Raw genomic sequence first — 20,068 nt, 5'->3', positions numbered from 1 at the left:
CAAAAAAAAAAAACAACCATTTTGGTTTTGTTCCCATGGTTCTGTGGCTCGGGCACCGTGGACAGGGCCCAGCAGGATGACTAGTTCCTGCTCCACAGTGTTTGGGGCTGCAGGTGGGATGCCTCACATGACCCAGCATGGCCTATTCACTCACTCGCTGGTACCTCGGCGCTCCTCTCTGCAGCCTGTTCCTCCAAGTGCTTTCTCATCTCCCAGGGCCTCTCTGTGTGGCCTTTCTTGCCAGCAGGGCAACCTGGACTTTGTACACATGGCTCAGGGCTCCAAGAGCATAAAAGCAGCAGCAGGCCTTTTTAACACCTGGGCTTAGAGGTGCTAGAACATAACTCTCTCCACATTCCATTGGTCAAAGCAGTCACAGGCCTGGCTCAGATTTGATGGGGTGGAGGAATGGACTCCACATCTCATGGGACAGTGACTCACACAGCAGGGAGGAAGGTTGGCAGCAGCCATCTCTGGAGACTAGCTAGCACGCAGTATGTCACGAGGTGTTCCCAAATCATCCAGTACTTTTCAGAAGCATGGTTTTTAGTGGTTACAGAGATTTCTTTTGAGTACATGTACATTATTTTATTTAACCAAATCATCAATTGTGATCTTAGGATGTATTAATAGACTCATAGTTTCTAGTAAGGCAAACCGATATCCACCTTCTATCCTACCCTGATCAGACCTTTCTAGAGAACTGAATTTATTTCTGGGCACCACAGTTTCCAGTGGATATGGACAAACCAGAACTTGTTTGAGAAGTGCCAGCAGCATGGTGAGGGGCCTCACAGCCTGGATATGAAAAGATGGACGAAAATACTATGCATATTTTCTGGAAAGGGGAAGACTCAGGGAAGGGTGAGAGAGAGCTAGCTGTATTAAAATAGCCACAGTGCTCTTTGGGGGAGAAGGTGTAAAGTTAATTTCTAATGGCTTCAAGAAGTAGCTCTAGGACTAATGGGAGGAAAGCATCAGAAGAAAGACTTTAAAGTAAGGAATACTAATGGTATTAGTATTAGTAATGATTCCTAATGGTCAAAGCTGTCCAAGATGGAACAGAATGGACCCCAAAGTGACTGAGTTTCCTTTCCTTAGAACTGTCTGGGCAGAGTTGGCTGAGACACTAGAGGGGAGGTTAGACATCAGATGTCTGGTTGATTAAATGACCTTCATTAGCCCTATCAATACTTTATGTTTAAACAGGTTTCTTTTCAACCTCACAGGGTGTGAGCATGTGGGGATGCCTCCTACTGACCGTCCCCTAACAGCTTCAGAGAGATGACTGGCTTATTGTCCTAATCCTGTTATTTGCGGGGAGGGGATTTTTCCAGTTTTTTCCATGATTTATCAAGGACAGAAACTATCATCTTATTCATAAAGGGAAAAAGGGGGGAAAAAACCCCAATAAAACATCCATGTTTACTTTTAATTCTCTAAGAAGTGAAACTAAACATTTCCTACATCAGCTAGTTGTTGCTTGATTTTGTAGACTTTTTAAAGCTAGGAGAGATCTTAGCCATGATCAAGTGCAACTACTATCCATTTTACAAATGAGAACACTAAATTCAGAGGAGCTCAGTGACTTGCCCAAGGTCACACAGAAAGTCAGTGGCAGAATAAGAATTAGAACCAATGTTTTCAATTCCAGGTAAATTCAGTTGGCTTCAATTCAGTTTCAATAAATTAAACAGAAAGTACTCATTGGAGCTCAACCTTCAACCATACATTGGTAAAGAAAAAAATATATATGTTAATTAAATTATAATAGAACAAAAAAATTTTTAATAAACATGTGCCAAAGATTTTATTTAACTCATTAATTAGTGGAGGAGCCAGTAAGACGTTAAATTTGAGAAGCAAGGTATGGACAGACCCTGGATGGATACAGATCAAATCCATAAATTCCTAGTTAGGCAATTTTGTAAACAAATGTAAGGATAAGATTGCTTGGTTAGATATAAAGCTGGTTACTGTCTTACAGGACAACAAACCCTAATCTTTTGGGTTATCTGTTCCACCAGACAGTTCTATGCATATCTGCTGGAAAAAAAATCTGTAAGTTAACATGTAACTTCACTAAATCTGGTACATTTAATACATTTACTCAATAGTAAACAGTGAGTAGAACTAAGTACATGCACCTAGATAGTCCTTGGGTAGCCTTTATTCCATATGACATTGAAAAGATGTGCTGCCCACTTTTTTTCTTATTTCTAAGTTTTAGGTAATTTTAAAAATAATAGCGACATACGAAGAAATAGAGAAAAAACTGGGGTTTGCTTCAGTGCCCTTCTAAGGCTCTGAGATTGGACCCCCTCCCCCTTTATGCTTCTGTTCTCTATTTAGTTCTTCACAGAGGTTTCTAAAGTCTGTTTGGCCCAGAGTCCCATCTTCTTCCTTCCATAATCTTTTCATCTTAGTTACCACCAACAATCATTCTCCCCTTGAGATAGTGGGAAAGGTGTAGATAAGAAGAAAGAGGGCCCAAGGCAGGGTTCCTGGGCAGGAAGGTCTCATTTAACCCCCATGCTGGTTCCCAGGTGTTGAATTCCAGCAGGTAAGCAGGGTCCTCAGTGCGGGGCAGCCCTGATGCTTTTTTCTCTTGCTGACTTTTCGTATCCGGACAAAAATTTTAAATACATTTTAAAGAGAATGAATCAGCAAATTCTGCTATTCAGAAATATATTTCAGTAGAATCAGATCAAGGCAAAGTTTTTGACTTTAAGATGGTGATAATTTATAGCTCAAAATTCAAACCGGTCAGAGAAATTGTTTAGGGCTGATTTGTAGAACAATGTAAGGCTGTAAGTAAGCTTTGTTGAAACTTTGCTATTTATATTGGCCAGTAGAGTGAGATTTAATCGCATGCTCATGGATTCCTGGGCCCGTAAAGGGTCATGTCTAGTTGGTTCCATCGTGAAAGCGATAATCACAGCTGTTTCTCACCCACATCTCTTTTGGTGCGACTGGCCTTCTGTTCATTAGTGACGACTGGGACTCCACGCACGAGCAGCCACAGAATCTACGGATAGGGAGAGACTTCTCTGGAAATGATGGCTCTCAAATTTGAACGTGCACATGAATCTCCTGGATTCTGTTAAAATGCAGATTGTGAATCAGTAGATCTGTGCTTGTTCTGAGATTCTGTGTTTCTGACAAGCTCCCAGGTGATGCTGACACTGCTGGTCCAGGGACCACGTTTTTAGATGCAAGAAGGTAACTGTTCCTCCATTCCTCCACCTATGACTGATGAGGCCAAATTATTTGGAGAAAAAGTAGGAAATCTTGCTAGCGATGCAAATTTTACTTATACAAATAAGCCATACCAGCCATTCAGGTCATCTATGATGAATCAGAAAAACTTAGTATCCCAAAGAGGGTTTTCTTTATCAGCCAAAATTCCCTCTGCTTCAACGTAAAGTATTCTTCTCTTATTCTATATGTAACGCCGTGGCAGAGCCGTCACTTCCACGGGTTTCCCTGAGAAGTTAGCTTGGCGGGCCCCAGTGGTCCTCAGCCTTGGCTACACACTGGAAATACCTGGAGACGTTGAACAATTGCAGTGTCCTGCCCTCATACTCCCCCACCCCTGGACCATTTAATCATCATCTGTAGGCGTGAGACCCAGGCATCAGTAGTGTTTAAAGCTCCCCAGGTGATTCCAGCAGGCAGCCAATATTGAGAACCATTGGTCTACCTTTTCTCCCTATGCCCCTGGGAATATAGGACATATGGGACAAGCATGACAAGCCCAATCCCTGTTCTAGGCCTCATTTATTCCGTAAATTTTTATTGAACATCAGTTTTATGACAGGCAATGGACTACATGCTGAGGATAAGCAGGGAACAGGAAAAGAAGGCTAACTGGGAGACTGTTTTGGTGCTTATAATGCTGGACTTCTTATACATGCTTCCCACATTCCAGCCCAGGGCCCGACTCCTCCTGGCTGCAAAGGTGGGCCTTCTGAAGCAGTGCTGCAGGCCTGGCAGCTCTGTTCTGACATCATCCTCCATCTTTCTAGGACCCTTGGAAAACCTCATTCTTGCTTTTGTGCATCTCACTGTGTTTTTGACTCCCTGAGTACTTAGAAAACTTATTCATACATCCCAGCCTTCACTGGAAAAAGGAAAATCTAGGGTTTTTTTCCCTTCATGTGCCAACTTTCCCTTCTCCCTCTCTCTGTGTCTTTACCTCCCTGGGTTGAGAGTCATTTATGATCTTCCCAATCCGTGGAATATGTTCCTCTAGGCTCAGCATCATGTTCTTTTTCTGTGTTGTGACAGGCAATCCTTACTAGTCAGCCACAGTTACACAGGAACGTTGCTTAAATCTGCTCATGAAAAGTGAGGTCCATGGACCTACATAATTGGTGTCACCTAAGCTCTTCCTTGAAATGCGGAATCTCAGGCCATGATCCAGACTTACTGAGTTAGAATCTGCGTTTAAACCTTATCCCCAAGCAATCCACATACATGTTACAGTTTGAGATGATCTTAGGGAAGTTTTTTTTTTTTTTTTTACATCATTATTGGAGTACAATTGCTTTACAATGGTGTGTTAGTTTCTGCTTTATAACAAGGTGAATCAGTTATACATATACATATGTTCCCATATCTCTTCCCTCTTGTGTCTCCCTCCCTCCCACCCTCCGTATCCCACCCCTCTAGGTGGTCACAAAGCACCAAGCTGATCTCCCTGTGCTATGTGGCTGCTTCCCACTAGCTATCTATTTTACGTTTGGCAGTGTATATATGTCCATGCCACGCTCTCGCTTTGTCACAGCTTACCCTTCCCCCTCCCCATATCCTCAAGTCCATTCTCTAGTAGGTCTGTGTCTTTATTCCCGTCTTACCCCGAGGTTCTTCATGACATTTTTTTTTTCTTAGATTCCATATACATGTGTTAGCATACGGTATTTGTCTTTCTCTTTCTGACTTACTTCACTCTGTATGACAGACTCTAGGTCCATCCACCTCACTACACATAACTCAATTTCGTTTCTTTTTATGGCATGGGCAGAAGACCTAAATAGACATTTCTCCAAAGAAGATATACAGATTGCCAACAAACACATGAAAGAATGCTCAACATCATTAATCATTAGAGAAATGCAAATCGAAACTACAATGAGATATCATCTCACACCAGTCAGAATGGCCATCATCAAAAAATCTAGAAACAATAAACGCTGGAGAGGGTGTGGAGAAAAGGGAACACTTTTGCACTGCTGGTGGGAATGTGAATTGGTACAGCCACTATGGAGAACAGTATGGAGGTTCCTTGAAAACTACAAATAGAACTACCATATGACCCAGCAATCCCACTACTGGGCATATACCCTGAGAAAACCATAATTCAAATAGAGTCATGTACCAAAATGTTCATTGCAGCTCTATTTACAATAGCCAGGACATGGAAGCAACCTAAGTGTCCATCATCGGATGAATGGATAAAGAAAATGTGGCACATATATACAATGGAATATTACTCAGTCTGAGGGAAGTTTGAGATGATATTAGGGAACTTGGAGGTATAGAAAGTTATCATGCACCTTAGAATTTCACTCTCATCTATGGGTTTTCAGATTCACTTTTTAAAATGTTGATTTTTAGTTATTTCCAAGTTTAATGGTCTGACTAGTGCCAAATACTCAGGGCTCCTAACTAGAAGACAGTTCATAAACGTTGGGTCCTGGGTCAGGCAGCACAGCTGACATTCTGCTGTAAACACTGAAGCTCCTGATGTGTCTGTCTGTTCCGAGGACATCCCTGTCCCACACAAACGTGGAAGCAAAGATGCCTGTGAGGGAGGTCAACTCAATGCTTTGTGACCACTTAGAGGGGTGGGATAGGAAGGGTGGGAGGGAGGGAGTCTCAAGAGGGAGGGGATATGGGGATATATGTATACATATAGCTGATACACTTTGTTGTACAGCAGAAATTAACACAATATTGTAAAGCAATTATGCACCAATAAAGATATATATATATATATATAAGATGCCTGTGAGTAGGGCCAAATTTTCTCCTTCAAAAGGCTTTGGATTTGCTCAAACACTAGGAAGAAGTGATTGGTTAAGGTCCCAGAATTCTTGGCATCAAGAAACTTTAGACCAAAACTTCTTAAGGCAGTTGTTATCACTAGCAACCTTGATCTAAACCTCTAATTTAGGGTAAAACTGTGTGCTGATGGTCCCATCATGGTGGGTTAATGCAAAATGTGTCCCTGCGTTGCCAAGCAGCTGAATAAGTTGACCTGTTGGGTGGAGTCCTTTAGTGCTGTCCGCTTAAACTATGGGGAATGTTAGCCAAGGACAGCAATTTTAGATTTAGCACAGTTATAACCTTTTTTTCCCTTTTGCAATGATTATCCAACAAGGTCAGCAGTATCCTAATTTATTATTATTTCTAATAATAAAATCACATTATAGAACAGCAGTTCTCAACCTTGACTATACATTTGAACCCCCAGAAAGTTTTTAAAATATACTGATTCCTGAGTTCCCCCAAGAGATGCTGACTTAATTGGTCTGGGGTGAGGCCTAGGTTTCAATGTGTTTAGGGGTCCTCAGGTGATATTAACATGCAGTCAGATTTGACAGCCATTGTCATAGAAGGAGGGCCTTATCTTCTGATTTACCAGTATTCGTGTATCCAATGACTCTAATTAGATATGTTAAAAGTAAGAGTGACCCACTCACTAGTTCTTTGCCCTTGAAAGAATCACTTAATTTCCATAAACTTCAGTTTCTCCTTCTCTAAATTAGGGGTAACTGTTATATTAGGGGTTAGCTGTGGAGGTTTAAATAAAATACATAAAGTGACTAGGACGGAGCTTAGCACCTAGCAGGTATTCAAAATAGGAGTTGCTGCAAAGAACTGTCTCTGCTTTGCACACTTAGAAATGGAACTCCATCTCCTGTGAGTCTGGAGGTGGTGTTACAGCACAGACTTGGACAGGGTGGTCTCCACCGAGGCTGTGTGCTCTTGGGCCCACACGTGGTGCCTGAAGTAAGATCAGGGAATGCTCTGAAGAAGCCCCTCATTGTTCTTAACTAGCGTCAGACAAACAGGATGGAGCAGTGCCCACTTATTCCTCAGGGAAAGAGCAACCCAGCCCAGAAATCTGTTGAGAAGAAAGCTGTGGTAAAGTTTCAAAGGACCTCCAGGGAGAAAGTAATGGGTCTCAAATTTGAGAATTAGATTGTTTCTCTTTTTTGAAAGGGAAAGGTGTTGATGCTATGAGCTCATAAAAGCCCATAAAACAGATTGATGTAAATGTATGGTGAGGAATACCCCTCATGGAAATCTAGGAGCCAGCAATCTCTTAGGTTGCTTTTTTCCTATTTAATTTTAGGCCAGTGGTCAAAGATTTTCAAATGAATGAATGCCTCTGCTGTTTTTTCTTTTTAAAACCTGTTTACTTGAATGTGTACCTATGATGAATATATGAGTGTATGTGTTTATATGTAAAACAAATATATATACTTATGTGTATATAAATATATATCTCATATATTTAAATGTAAAGCAAGATTAGCTCAATAGCACTTGAGAACCAAAGGATTTCTGCTAGGATGAACTGTGGAATCTCTAAAATGTGACAATAACATCAAAAATTCAAATGACAAACAACCCAATCCAAAAATGGGCAGAAGACCTAAATAGACATTTCTCCAAAGAAGATATACAGATTGCCAACAAACACATGAAAGGATGCTCAACATCACTAATCATTAGAGAAATGCAAATTAAAACTACAATGAGGTATCACCTCACACTGGTCAGAATGGCCATCATCAAAAAATCTAGAAACAATAAATGCTGGAGAGGGTGTGGAGAAAAGGGAACCCTCTTACACTGTTGGTGGGAATGTAAATTGATACAGCCACTGTGGAGAACAGTATGGAGGTTCCTTAAAAAACTAAAAATAGAACTACCATACAACCTAGCAATCCCACTACTGGGCATATACCCTGAGAAAACCATAATTCAAAAAGAGTCATGTACCAAAATGTTCATTGCACCTCTATTTACAACAGCCAGGACATGGAAGCAACCTAAGTGTCCATTGACAGCTGAATGGATAAAGAAGATGTGGCACATATATACAATGGAATATTACTCAGTCATAAAAAGAAATGAAATTGAGTTATTTGTAGTGAGGTGGATGGACCTAGAGTCTGTCATACAGAGGGGAGTAAGTCAGAAAGAGAAAAACAAATACCATATGCTAACACATATATATGGAATCTTAAAAAAAAAAAGGTTCTGGATAACCTAGGGGCAGGACAGGAATAAAGATGCAGAGGTAGAGAATGGACGTGAGGACACGGGGAGGGGGAAGGGTAAGCTGGGATGAAATGAGAGACTGGCATGGACATATATATACTACCAAATGTAAAATAGATAGCTAGTGGGAAGCAGCCACATAGCACAGGGAGATCAGCTCAGTGCTTTGTGACCACCTAGAGGGGTAGAATAGGGAGGGTGGGAGGGAGATGCAAGAGGGAGGAGGTATGGGAATATATGAATAGCTGATTCATTTTGTTATAAAGCAGAAACTAACACACCATTGTAAAGCAATTATACTCCAATAAAGATGTTAAAAGATAATAATAAGTTTAAAAAAATAAAGCTAAGGAAGTAAAATATAGAGAGTATTAAATGGTGGTAAGAGCTATGGAGAAAAATTAAGCAGGAACGAAAGATGGGGAAAACAGAACAAAACAAAATTCAAGTGAAATCACTTTCTTGGTTCTCAGTCAGAATGCTGGCTCTGTACTACTTTTGCAGAAGCCGCACCAGGAAGACCCATGCTCCAAATTTTTCATTTTTAAAAAAATTTGGCCATTCTGGCTGAGCTGAAAATCTCCCATTGAAATAGATTCTAAAATATAGTATTTTTTCCTAAATATTTAAGCTACTCATAGAATAATTTGAATATAATTTATGTGTGACCTTAACTGAAATCTGACCTAATTCTAACCTCTCTTCCATTCTGTTACCTGAGTGGCTTTTAAAAAATAGACCTGGTTATGTTACTGTACTACTCAGAAAGTCTTCAACAATTTGAAATCAATGTCCTTAACTCGGCATTCAGTACTCCCACAAATCTGGCCCCAGACTGCTCTCTGGTTCTAACCTTGCCTAAAGGTCCCGTGGTGCCCATCTTCATATCTTTGTTCACCCTGTCTCTTCTGAGAATGCCCTGTCCACTTCATGTCTGCCTTTCGAAACCTAACTCATTTTTACACCCCAGCTCAAATGCTACCTCCTTCATGGGGCATCCCCAGTCCCCACCTTAACCCCTCTCTCATCCTAGTTTTACTTATTCCCTGTTATTTTACTTCTTCCCCACTCTGTGCTTCCAAGAACTTCATATCATTGCCACAGCATTAATTACACCTTTCCTTGTGTTAGCAAATGTTTGGAAAGTAATAGTGAATAGTGCCTAAGGAAAAGGAATACAGACTTTTGAGCCCGACTAGACCTGAGTCAAAACCCTGACTCTTAGGCAAGTCATTTAACTTTTCTGACTTTCAATTTCCTCCTCTGTGAACAGAAGAAAATATTACCAAATCTGCATGGACTGGTAGGGGAGAGCATATGAGAATATGCAGTAAAGGTCTTTAATAAGAGGTAGCTATTATTACCACAGTTATTCATATCCTGTCCCCAACTAGTTCATCAGCAGTACCTAGCAACATCTTACTCTCCATAGTGTTTTCTGGATTGACTGGAAGCAACCCAAATTGATGGCATCTGCTGCCTGGATCTCACTGAGCTATTAGTTTTCCAACATCTGTTTTGAATTTCAGAAAGAAATGTCCATTTTTAGGCAACAGCAGTGTTTTCCTGTGGCATTTCAATATGTCTTAATCCTGAAATGATTATAACTTGTGCTTGATTGAATCCAAGTCAGCAAAGTCATGGAGAACAGCCCAGCCCACAAGCACATCCACTTTACGTAGGCCTAAGAAAGCACAGCCCTCTGTACAAAGAGCCCAAACACCAAGGAACACTATATCAGCTTTTAGTGACATTGCCCTTTGTTCAGATGTTTAAAGTATGACAATAATAGAGCTTGAGAAGCTCTTGTTTATCCACAATACTGTGAGACAGAGAGAGTGTAGAAATCCTGGTTTTCTTTGATGTCTAGAGTACTGGTAACTACTCAAGATGTTATAATGACAATTATTGACTCCCTTCTCTTGACTCCCAATTCCCTTATAAACTAAAAAAGAAAAGAAAAGAAACGCCACGATTTTCTCCAGTAGTTTCTAAATTATTTCCTATGGAAAGCAGAATTTTCTAAACTACCATGCTTTATGAATCCTGTCTCTGTTTCAGCACCAAGGACAGAACCCCGCCAGGCTTGATGCCCACCCATCCCATTTAATTAACAAAATTTTAAATGTTTTAAAATTTCTGCTCAGATGTTTATTCGATCATCTAATATATTGGTTTTCTGAACACTGGTTATATGTCAGGCCTTGATATGGTATACAAAGGCTTACGGCTCTCAAGGTTGAACTGAGGCAGGAGATGAGCAAGAAAGGCAAGTTAATAAATATAACACCATATGACAGGTGCTGTTACGGAGTTATGTACAAGCCATGTGGGAGCCAGGGGAGGGAGTGATTAACTCTGACTAGTAAAGGAAGGCTTTTCAAAGGAGTTGACATTTGAGCTGGGTACTGAGCATTGAGTGAAGTTTGTAATGCAGAGAAGAGACTCCATGAAAAAGTACAGAGCATATTAAGAAATTTCTAGAAATGTGGTTTGATGTGGCTGAAAAATTGAGTGAGTGAAAGATTAAGGGAAGAGGTAAGGAATAGGCTAGGTCAGATCACCAAGTACTTGTATAGCAAGCTAAGGGTTTAGGCTTTATCCTGGGGAAGTTAAGAGCTGTGTAAGGGTTTTGAGCAGAGGCATGATCTAATCAGATTTGTGGTTTAGAAAGATACTTCATGCAGAAAGAGAGAAAATATACTAAAAAATAAATAAATGAGAGGGCAGAAGGGCAGATGACGGTGACATTCCTCCACGTGGTTCTGGAATGAGGGCTCACTCCATCATAATCAGGATTAGACAACGGAGATTTTACTTGGCCCAGCTCCCATTCACTGTTCACCATGTTTCACATATGGATTATGTCTCTCCAGATTCTTCCAAGAAGATAAATGATGTCTTGGCTGAATTTAATGAGGGTGGGAGCCTCAAACAATATGACCCACATGAGGTAAGAACATTTTCATTTCAAGCCTTTAAAAACCCCACGTTCTAACCTTCCCATAATTTGTTCCTCTCTTAGAAGTTTAGCTCACTTTGAAGAACATGCTTCTCAACATATTTTCTCCCAAGTTTCAAGTGAGCCATTGGTGCTACCTGGAATCATAAGTTCCTCAAGTCCATTCACCTTCTCACTATCCTAGAAGGCCACATCATACCTTCTCTTCTCTCCTCAAATCTCTCACTCCTCCTCCCTTTCTCAATTCCCAGTTATCAACTGTGTTTTCTACATCACTGAGAAAATAGAAACAGTCAGAAGCAATCTTCCCCCAAATCCTCACCTTATGTGCCCACCTAGCTGTACCTTTTCTCCTGTAATTAGGGACAAGCTTTCCATGCTCTGATCTCAGTCTAACCCCTCCACTTGTGCACTCAGTCCCGTCCTCTTTGGTCTATTGACAGGCATTGCTTCAACAACGTATTCCTCTCTCACTCTCACTCCATCTCCTTCCCATCAGCTTTCTCTATGTATTAGATCTTCCTCATCAACAAATAAACATACTGCTCTTTCTCCTACATTAAAAAACCTTTTTCCGGCTCCACTTCTCCCTCCAGCTACCACCTCATTTCTCTCCTGTCCTTTATAACAAGTAAGCTGTGCAAAAGATGTGTCTATACTCATTGCCTCCAATTTCTCCTCTTCCCGCTTTTCTGAAAGCTCTTCAAGCAGCATGTAACCCCCACGCCTACACTAAAATCACTAGTCAAAATAGCCAAGGACCTGCATGTGGCTAAAACTCAAGTCATTTTACTCAACAGCATTGCACCTGATTGGTCAAATCTTCCTTCACTTGGTTTTCAGGACACTATACGCTTCTGATTTTCCTCTTACCCCTTTACTTGACATTTCCACTTAAAAATCAAATAGGTATCTCAAACTTAACATAAGCTAAACTGAGCTCCTTGATCTTTCTCTATAAAACCTGTTTTTCCAGCAGTCTTTCCCATTTCAGTAAATGACAAGTCCAGTCTTCAAGTTATTCAGCCTAAAACTATGGAGTCATCATTGACTTTTCTCGTTTTCTCACATCCCACATCTAATTCATCAGCCGCCTCCATCATTTCTACCTTCAAAATACATCCAAAATCCAGACACATCTCACTACCTGCTCTGCTATCACCCTGACCTGAGGCACCACCATATTTTGCCCAGATTATTGCAATAATCTCCTCTTAGGCTCCCTGTTTTTGCTCTTGACCTTGAAAGTCTATTCTTTACACACATCCTGAGCAGTCTGTTAAAACTGAAGTCAGATCATGTCACTGCTGTGTTCCACAATCTTTTATGGTCTGCCCACCTGGTACTCAGAGTCAAAATCAAGGTCATTACAATCTGCATCTCCCCTACTATCGGACCATTACAATCTGCATCTCCCCTACTATCGGACCTCATATCTTGCTATTCTTCTTCCCATTTTTTCCCAGCCATATTAGCCTCCTTGATGCCTTCATACAAGCCAAGGCTGCTCTAACCTTAGCACCTGTGCCCATGCTCTGGCCTCTTCCTGCAATGTTCCTCCCCCAGATATCCATATCATTCATTCCTTCACCTCCTGCAAGTGTTTGCTCAAATCACCTTCTCAGTGAATGTCACATTCTCTATCTAAAATGTTAAACCCTCTTTCCTGACACTTCCTATCTTCCTGCTCTGCCTTATTTTCCTCCTTAGTGCTTCTCACCATCTGTCACACTGTATAACTTACTTATTTAATTGTCTATCTCCCCGACTAGAATAGTTTTGTTCACTGCTATGTCCTCAGTGCCCAGAAGAGTATCTGGCTTATAGCAGGCACTCAACAAACATTTGCTGAATGAATAAGTGCATGCAAGACCTCCCCTACTTTCAGATTCAGCTCATCTAATGTTTCTTGAGCATCCAGGCACTGTGCTGGATGCCGTAGAAGATATGAAGATGAGGAAGCATAGTTCCTCCCCTCCAGAACTTACTTCCTACTGGCAGGGCCAAGTTTAAGAGCCATGACCCTGGAGGTTATGCTGTTAGGTTAGACTCCTAGCTTTGCTGCGAACCAGCAATGTGGCCTTGAATATTTCACCTCTCTGGGCCTCAGTTTCCTCTTCTGTGAACTGAATATATAAAACAACCAAAAAGAAAGACCTTGAAGCTTGCAGATGAGTGAATTAAATAAGATGCTTTTTGCAAAATGTCTAACACTTTAAGGACACTTAAAAATAGTGCCCATTATTATTACCCTTCTGTTACCTTTCGCCAAAATGTTTTAAACTCAACTCCCTTTTCCCCGGTCCTGGGTCCTTTTATAAGGGCTAATAGCAGAAAAGCAACTGATCAGCAGGACAAACTTGGAAGGAGGCTGGCCGCTTATTTATTCATATTGTCATCCTTTCAACAAACCTTGAGTCAACTCCTTCTCTTCTGGGCCCTGGAAGTGAATCAACAGAGCCCACACCCTCGAGGTACACCTGAGAGGTGCTTTGAATAAAATGCACTGATCACCTGAGAATGAAGCAGGAGGAAGGGTGCCAGAACAGGAGCCAGATTGAGAATGCACCCTTTCAAAGAACATTCCTGAGGAGGAACCATGTGGAAATGATGCCAAAGCCAGCAAAGAACTTGCAGCCCCCCAGTCCCCACCCCCACCTCCAAAAACACAGGAACAAAGACTGGCAGGGGCTGCTCCTCCGCCTGTCCGCCCTGAAGCTGACGAGAGTGGGAGGGGAACAGTTTGGTCAGGGCTGCCAAGGGTGTGAAGGCCGTAGGAGCTTTCGGAAGCAGGCCCCTGCCTCCATCAGGCTGGCCCCCGCTCTGCCATGTCCTAGGGGAGCTCCGTCACTCTGATTTCATTCTCTCTCACAGTGTGGCTGGCTTCAAGTAGGTATAATGTCCCAGCACGGGGTTCAGAAACAACAAGGGTTTAAATTCTCTTGAGTTTGATGGCTTACTGCTGCTAAAATGTCTCAACAAGAAATGAGTTAGCTGTGGGAAGGGGCAGGTTGCTAGGAACGGGTGGCTGGGAATCAAAGTTTACAGAGTGGCAGGGCTCCATCTGGCCATGACAAGCGTGCCCTTGCCCATCGGCACCGAGTGATTCTCTGGAGAAGAGAGCACAGCTGAAGATGGCCAGAAAGCAGATGGAAACAGTGCAACCAAAAAGGTAGGGGGGCCTGGTATCACCATGATCGTAGACTCAGGCACACCTTAGCACAAAGCACAGCTCTGCCACTTGCTTTACGACTTGAGCAAGTCATTTATGTTCTCAAAATTTTTTTCATCCACAAAAGGGCAGTAATAGTACCACGTCACACTGTTGTTTTGAGACTTAAGTAAGATCACGTATGTACAATGCTCAATAAACTCTCCATCTAGTTCTCCTTCCTTCTTTGACCTGTGGAAGAATTAACAATTGCCTAGCTAGTTTCCACATGAAAGTTGCAGTTTCTGGGGAAAAAGAAAAAATGTCTGAACAATGGCAGTGTCTAAGATGTTACTCAGGGCTCTGAGAGTTGTCAGCGTGCTACATAGTGGTTGTTTATCTGGTTTGGGCAGAGTATGGGCCACTCCCTACCCATCACACATGTACCAAGCGCCTACCCTGAGCCTGGCCTGTGCTCATAAGGAACTTACTCTTTTGCAATCCAGATATCACGTTGAGAGTGGCCCTCAGTCACATTTCCTTGCCTACTGAACTTGGGGTGCTTAGAGGGAATGGCAGGGAACACGATGTCAGCACCAGGGCCTGGGACAGATCAGATACTAGAGCAGGAGCATTGGACTAGGTGTCAGACGATCAGGCTTCTGGTTTCGCTTTGATGCTAGCTGGCTGGGGCAAATCAGTAAAATTCCAGAGTCTCAGTGATGTAAGGAGATCTAGTCTCCTCTGAGCTCTTCTGACATGAATGCTCTGTGTTTCGGGGCTTATTTTATGCCATTTTGTTCCCCAGGATAGGGCCATAAATGGTTGGACATGTGTTCAATCATCATTGTTTTCTAAGTTCTCATAATAGTTTGTCAGTTCTTCTGCTGTGACACTCACCACTGTTGACCCTGTGTTACAATTATTTCAGTACCTTTCCCACTGAGTCTCTTAAAGGTATGGACTCATGGCTAATTTACTGGTGTGTTCTCCAGTGGTGCCCAGCACTGTGTCTTGTACTTGGGAGACTCAGTACATATATGTTGACTGAACAGACCCCACAATGATTGATGACAGCCAAGTGTACCAACTAGAAACCCAACGTCCATTAAAACACCTATTAGGAAATACCGTGCTAGGTGGTGTGGAGGATACAAAGATGAAATAAGACATTTCCCTACCTTCCAGGAGCTCTAGATCTAGTCGAGGAACTAAGGTGTGTATGTCATGAACAACTATATATTGCGAGGGCAGCAGATATGGGTGTCCCAAGTCAGGAACCAATGTGGCAATGTATAGCAATTCAGGCACAGGAGATCATACCAGGCTTCCTGGAAGGGGTGGCATCTGAGTTGGGCCATAAAGGATAGCTGGAATTTTAACAGGTAGAGAAGAAAACAGTTCATTTAAGTACATGGAAGCTTGGCCAGGAGAGAACACAGAGATCAGTGTGGGCAGAATGTGAAGGTACACACAGAGAATTGTAGGAGAAAAGACCAGAATGGTCTCCGAACTTGAAGTAGCTACAAATCTAGGTTGGAGTGGGATTGTGGTAGGGCTGTGAATCCCAAAGGATTCAGGGAGTGCACAGGATGATCCACTGGACTGTAGGAATCCTGCATATTAGACTTTCTGTTTACCTGGATTTTTATCTCATCTAATTTCTATTTTCTAATTTCTTTGTGTGTCTTTTATAATGTATAGTAGCGGAGCACAGTAGTACATATATATAATGTATAAGTAAAGATAAACGACAATGTGTGCTTGAAAATCTTACAGAAGGGCGCATGATTTTAAAAGTTTGGAGACAAGTGATGTCAACTCTCCCATGGGCAATTAGAAGCCATGGAAAGTTTTTTAGTTGGGAAGCAGTCTGATCAGAGCTGTGCTTTGGGAAGATCACCTTGGGAAGGATGGAAAAGATGAGAGGACTAACAGACGGAGGTGGAGGCAAGGAAGCCTTTGAGGGGTGTTGCAGTTGTCCAGATAGGACACATGGAACAGGAGTAGAAAACCAGGAGCGTGGCGGACTTCAACAGCCGCCTTGTCAGGGTGAGGCCGACGGGCAATGGATACAGAAAAGACCTGGTATGACAGATGTTGAGAAAGAACAGTGGAAAGAAGGAAGGGACAAGAATTGATCTCAGACAACTGGGAGTTCAAGCTGAGGCTGGAATATTTGGAGGATAATGCTGCCATTGACATGAATAGAAACTGTAGGGTCAGGAAGAGGAACTGGTTTAAGGAAGAACCCAAGAGAAGTTTAGAGTTTGAGATCTTCTGGTCCAGCATTCACAGTTTGCTAAAGAAAAACCTGAGGTTCAAAAAAGGAGGAAAATGTGGTGGACCTCAGACCAGCCACGAGGTCTCCTGAATCTCATGACACTGATCTTGTTTGAAGATCTTTCAGCTTTGGTTTTTTAAGAGCATCATGCAAGACTTTGTTTAACTGAATTTCCTTTTTTATTAAATCATTTAGTATACGCTGTTTTCCAGAAATATGCTGATAGTTTTCAATTTGAGGCCAACCAGAAAAAAAATTAACAACATTTTGGAACTCAAAACTATATTGTAAAACAGTACTTGTCGATTAAAATAGTGCAAAGGAAAGGACGATGCAAAAAGAGCCTTTTAAAATAAATTAATAATAAAGATGAGAAGATCTAAAACAAAGACCATTGAATTTGTGACCTTCAAGAGAGCAGATTCAGAGGTGATGCGCTAGAATGCAAATCGAATGGATTAAGGAGGTGAGGAGAAGTGTGAAGGGGAAGGGAAGAAGCACAGGCTAGTAGCTCGAGCAGCCAGCAGTTTCTTTGGAAGAGTGACCTGAACGTGCTTGCAGGTAGACAAGCAGGTGCTGGGAGATGCCATCAGAGGCAGGGAGGGTGGAATTGCAGGTCATTATGGGTTCTGCTGGGAAAGTGGGAGGAAAAGACTTTGCTGATGTGTACTGGGAAAAAGAGGATGTGTGTGGAAGGGACATTCTGAGGTGTTGAGGCAGTGGAGACAGAGAGAGACAGAAAGAGTACAAGAGAGAGCCACAGAGATTCTGGGGCAGGAAAGGCAGAGAAATAGAGATTGATGCCTGTCACAAGAAATGTAAGTCCACCATTTGCTTAGAGATGCCTTCATCTGGTAATGAGCCTTCATTATCCTCTGTCCAACTGAATCAGGCTTCCTTCACTCTGCTAAAGAGATGTTTAAATAGCCCAGCCTGGGGCTAAGGAGAAACTGCCTCGCAAGCTCCCTCCCATTGGGGTCCAGAGGGCATTGCTTGTTTTAAGGACCAGGACTTTGTATCCAAAACCTGATCGTGCACGTGCCAGCCAACTCTGGTTCTGCGAAGGCTCCCAGATCTCCCAGAAGAGCCAAGGGGTTAAATGCTACCAACATTTTCAGAGAGAGCCAAGTAGGCTCCCAAAAAGGGATTTTATTGCTATTATTCACAAAAGCCTGCACAGCAGATCTTGGAGGAGTGCTTCCTCAGATGATTTCCAGGAGCATCTGCTGATTTGATGAAGAATCTGATGCCATCAAAGCACAAGCCAGTGATGACTCACTGCGCACTGTTGTTGCCGAGTGTTTGCTGAGTGCAGCAGCCCTTTCTGGCACAGTTCTCCCAACCTGGGACCAGAAGCCAGGCGGCACTGGGCGACATACAGCAGGGAGAGGTTTTGGCATGTTTCTTGCTTTTACCTTCCGTCCTTGGCTTCCTGCTCTTCTCTCCTGGTGCCTGAAACCTTCACAAGGACATGTTTTGAGAGCAGTCGAGCCAGACACACTCCCTCCCCTGGTATCTTGAGGGTTGTCCAAAGAAGGTCAATTATGAAAGTAATGAAAGATGGAGCCTGTTCTTTTTTATTTTCTGAGACCTGAATCCTCAGGAATCACATCCCTCACGGCATAAGCAGAAAATTGACATACCGCAGAAGAGCGATTTCTTCTCCTTGTGTTTTCAACTACATCCTTCTTCATCCTTTTTTTTTTTTTTTTGCGATACAGTTCATTTATGATATTATATTGGTTTGAGGTATACAGCATAGCGATTCAATATTTTTATAGATTACACTCCATTTAAAGTTATTACAGAGTGATGGCTGTATTTCCCTGTGCCGTACAATATATCCTTGTTGCTTTTTATTTTATACATAGTAGTTTGTATCTCTTAATCCCATACCCCTGTCTTGTCCTCCCTGCCTCCCTCTCCCTACCATTCTTCTTCATCTTACCTAGGATTCCAGGGCACTGACCTAGTCCTGCCCATTAGAGACAAGACCCCCATGTGGTGCCCGACTCAGGCAGAGCCCTCACTCCCAGTGCTCAGTCTTCAGCACCCCCTTTTCTTCCTAAACTTAGACATGCCTTGTCACGAAAGCCTCCCATGGTTCCATGGCCCACCAAGCCCCAACACACAACCAACAGCGTCTTCTCTTCCTCACGTCCTACCCCCACTGCCTATGCTTTTCACCCTCTATCGACTCCCAGGCCTTTTCATTCCTGCCCCCACCAATCACTCTACTCCCTTCTGCTTCCCTTTCCATTGCCAGCTCCCCCATTCCTTCTTCTCCTCTCCCACCCTCTGTCTCTTCACTTCTCTCCACTGACTTTTCCCTCTTTATCCCTTCTCAGCCTATTAGCTATGACATCTTCAAGCTGTTCATGAGGGCGTACCTGGAGGTGGACCTTCCACAGCCACTGAGCACACACCTCTTCCTGGCCTTCAGCCAGAAGCCCAGACAGGAGACCCCGTCCCACCCAAAGGAGGGGGCCAGCAACAGCGAAGCCAGTGGCCCAGGTACATGGACCAGCATTCCCCAAGATGGAAGGGAGATTTTGCAGCTCTAACCCACTTGCCACAGGTTCAGCCTGCACTCCTAGATGGTCCTCTGTCCCTGGTAACTTCCCTATGGGGAAGAGGGGGAAACAGAGACCAGGGGACCAAGACTCCTACCCTTTCAGGAAGCCCTGTCTGATGGATCTCTCAGTAAGAGAAATAAAAAGGGCATAATTCCTGCCACCCAGGATCAGAGGAGAGGATGGGGAGAAGAGGAGGCACGAACTAATGTATGGCAGGGGCGGGTGGGCCTTCCACAAAAGCTGCCAGTCCCTGGAGAGCACATTCAGCTCTTGTGCCCAGGCTGGGACTAGCCTGGGAGAGTCACAGGAGGGGAAGGGTGTGGTTACTGTCTTTCTGGAGTTTGGGCTATAATGGGGGAGACACTACCAACCCCAATAAGTGAGCATGAACCCAGCTGACACCAGAGACATGGGCATAACCCAAGAGATCCAGACTTTGTGGGAAAGTCTTCTACCTGCCTCTCTAAAAAACCTAGAGGGCATGGGCTGGTCACTACATCTTCTTTTTGTTCCCCAGATTCCAACATACAGAATGCAGATAATGCTGCCAAAGCAGACGAGGCTTGTGCCCCTGACATGGGTAAGTCTTCGGGGAGGAGTGGGCAGTACCCCATCCTTGGGAAGGGGGAGAATCTAACCAGCAGTTTTGTCTCCATGTAATTGTATGCCTTTGAGCAGATCTTGTCTGCCTCCACCTCTGGGGCCCCTGACGCTCCATTGTGTTGGGATTCTGAGGCTGGATGAAGGTTCTTGCTTCATTTGTCCCAAAACAGGGCAGGTCAGGACTTCGGTCAGCT

General features: G+C 43.0%; 1 protein-coding gene across 10 annotated transcripts in view; it reads left to right on the top strand.

Annotated features, from left to right (window-relative positions):
* Positions 1 to 20,068, top strand: part of DGKG (diacylglycerol kinase gamma) — a 210,109-nt gene that overhangs the window by 38,956 nt on the left and 151,085 nt on the right. For all 10 annotated transcript variants that reach the window (XR_013828564.1, XR_013828565.1, XM_079923090.1 and 7 more), the window contains 3 exons: positions 11,175 to 11,251; positions 19,044 to 19,209; positions 19,789 to 19,851. Coding sequence is in view for 8 of the 10 variants with exons in the window: in XM_079923088.1 (XP_079779214.1) it covers positions 11,175 to 11,251; positions 19,044 to 19,209; positions 19,789 to 19,851 (306 nt within the window). In the remaining 2 variants the exon portion in view is untranslated. The remainder of the gene's footprint in view (positions 1 to 11,174; positions 11,252 to 19,043; positions 19,210 to 19,788; positions 19,852 to 20,068) is intronic.

Source organism: Stenella coeruleoalba (genome assembly GCF_951394435.1).
Source record: "Stenella coeruleoalba genome assembly, chromosome: 5".
Taxonomy (NCBI): domain Eukaryota; kingdom Metazoa; phylum Chordata; class Mammalia; order Artiodactyla; family Delphinidae; genus Stenella; species Stenella coeruleoalba.
Note: the sequence above shows the minus strand (reverse complement) of the source record. Positions and strands in the feature narration are given on the sequence as shown.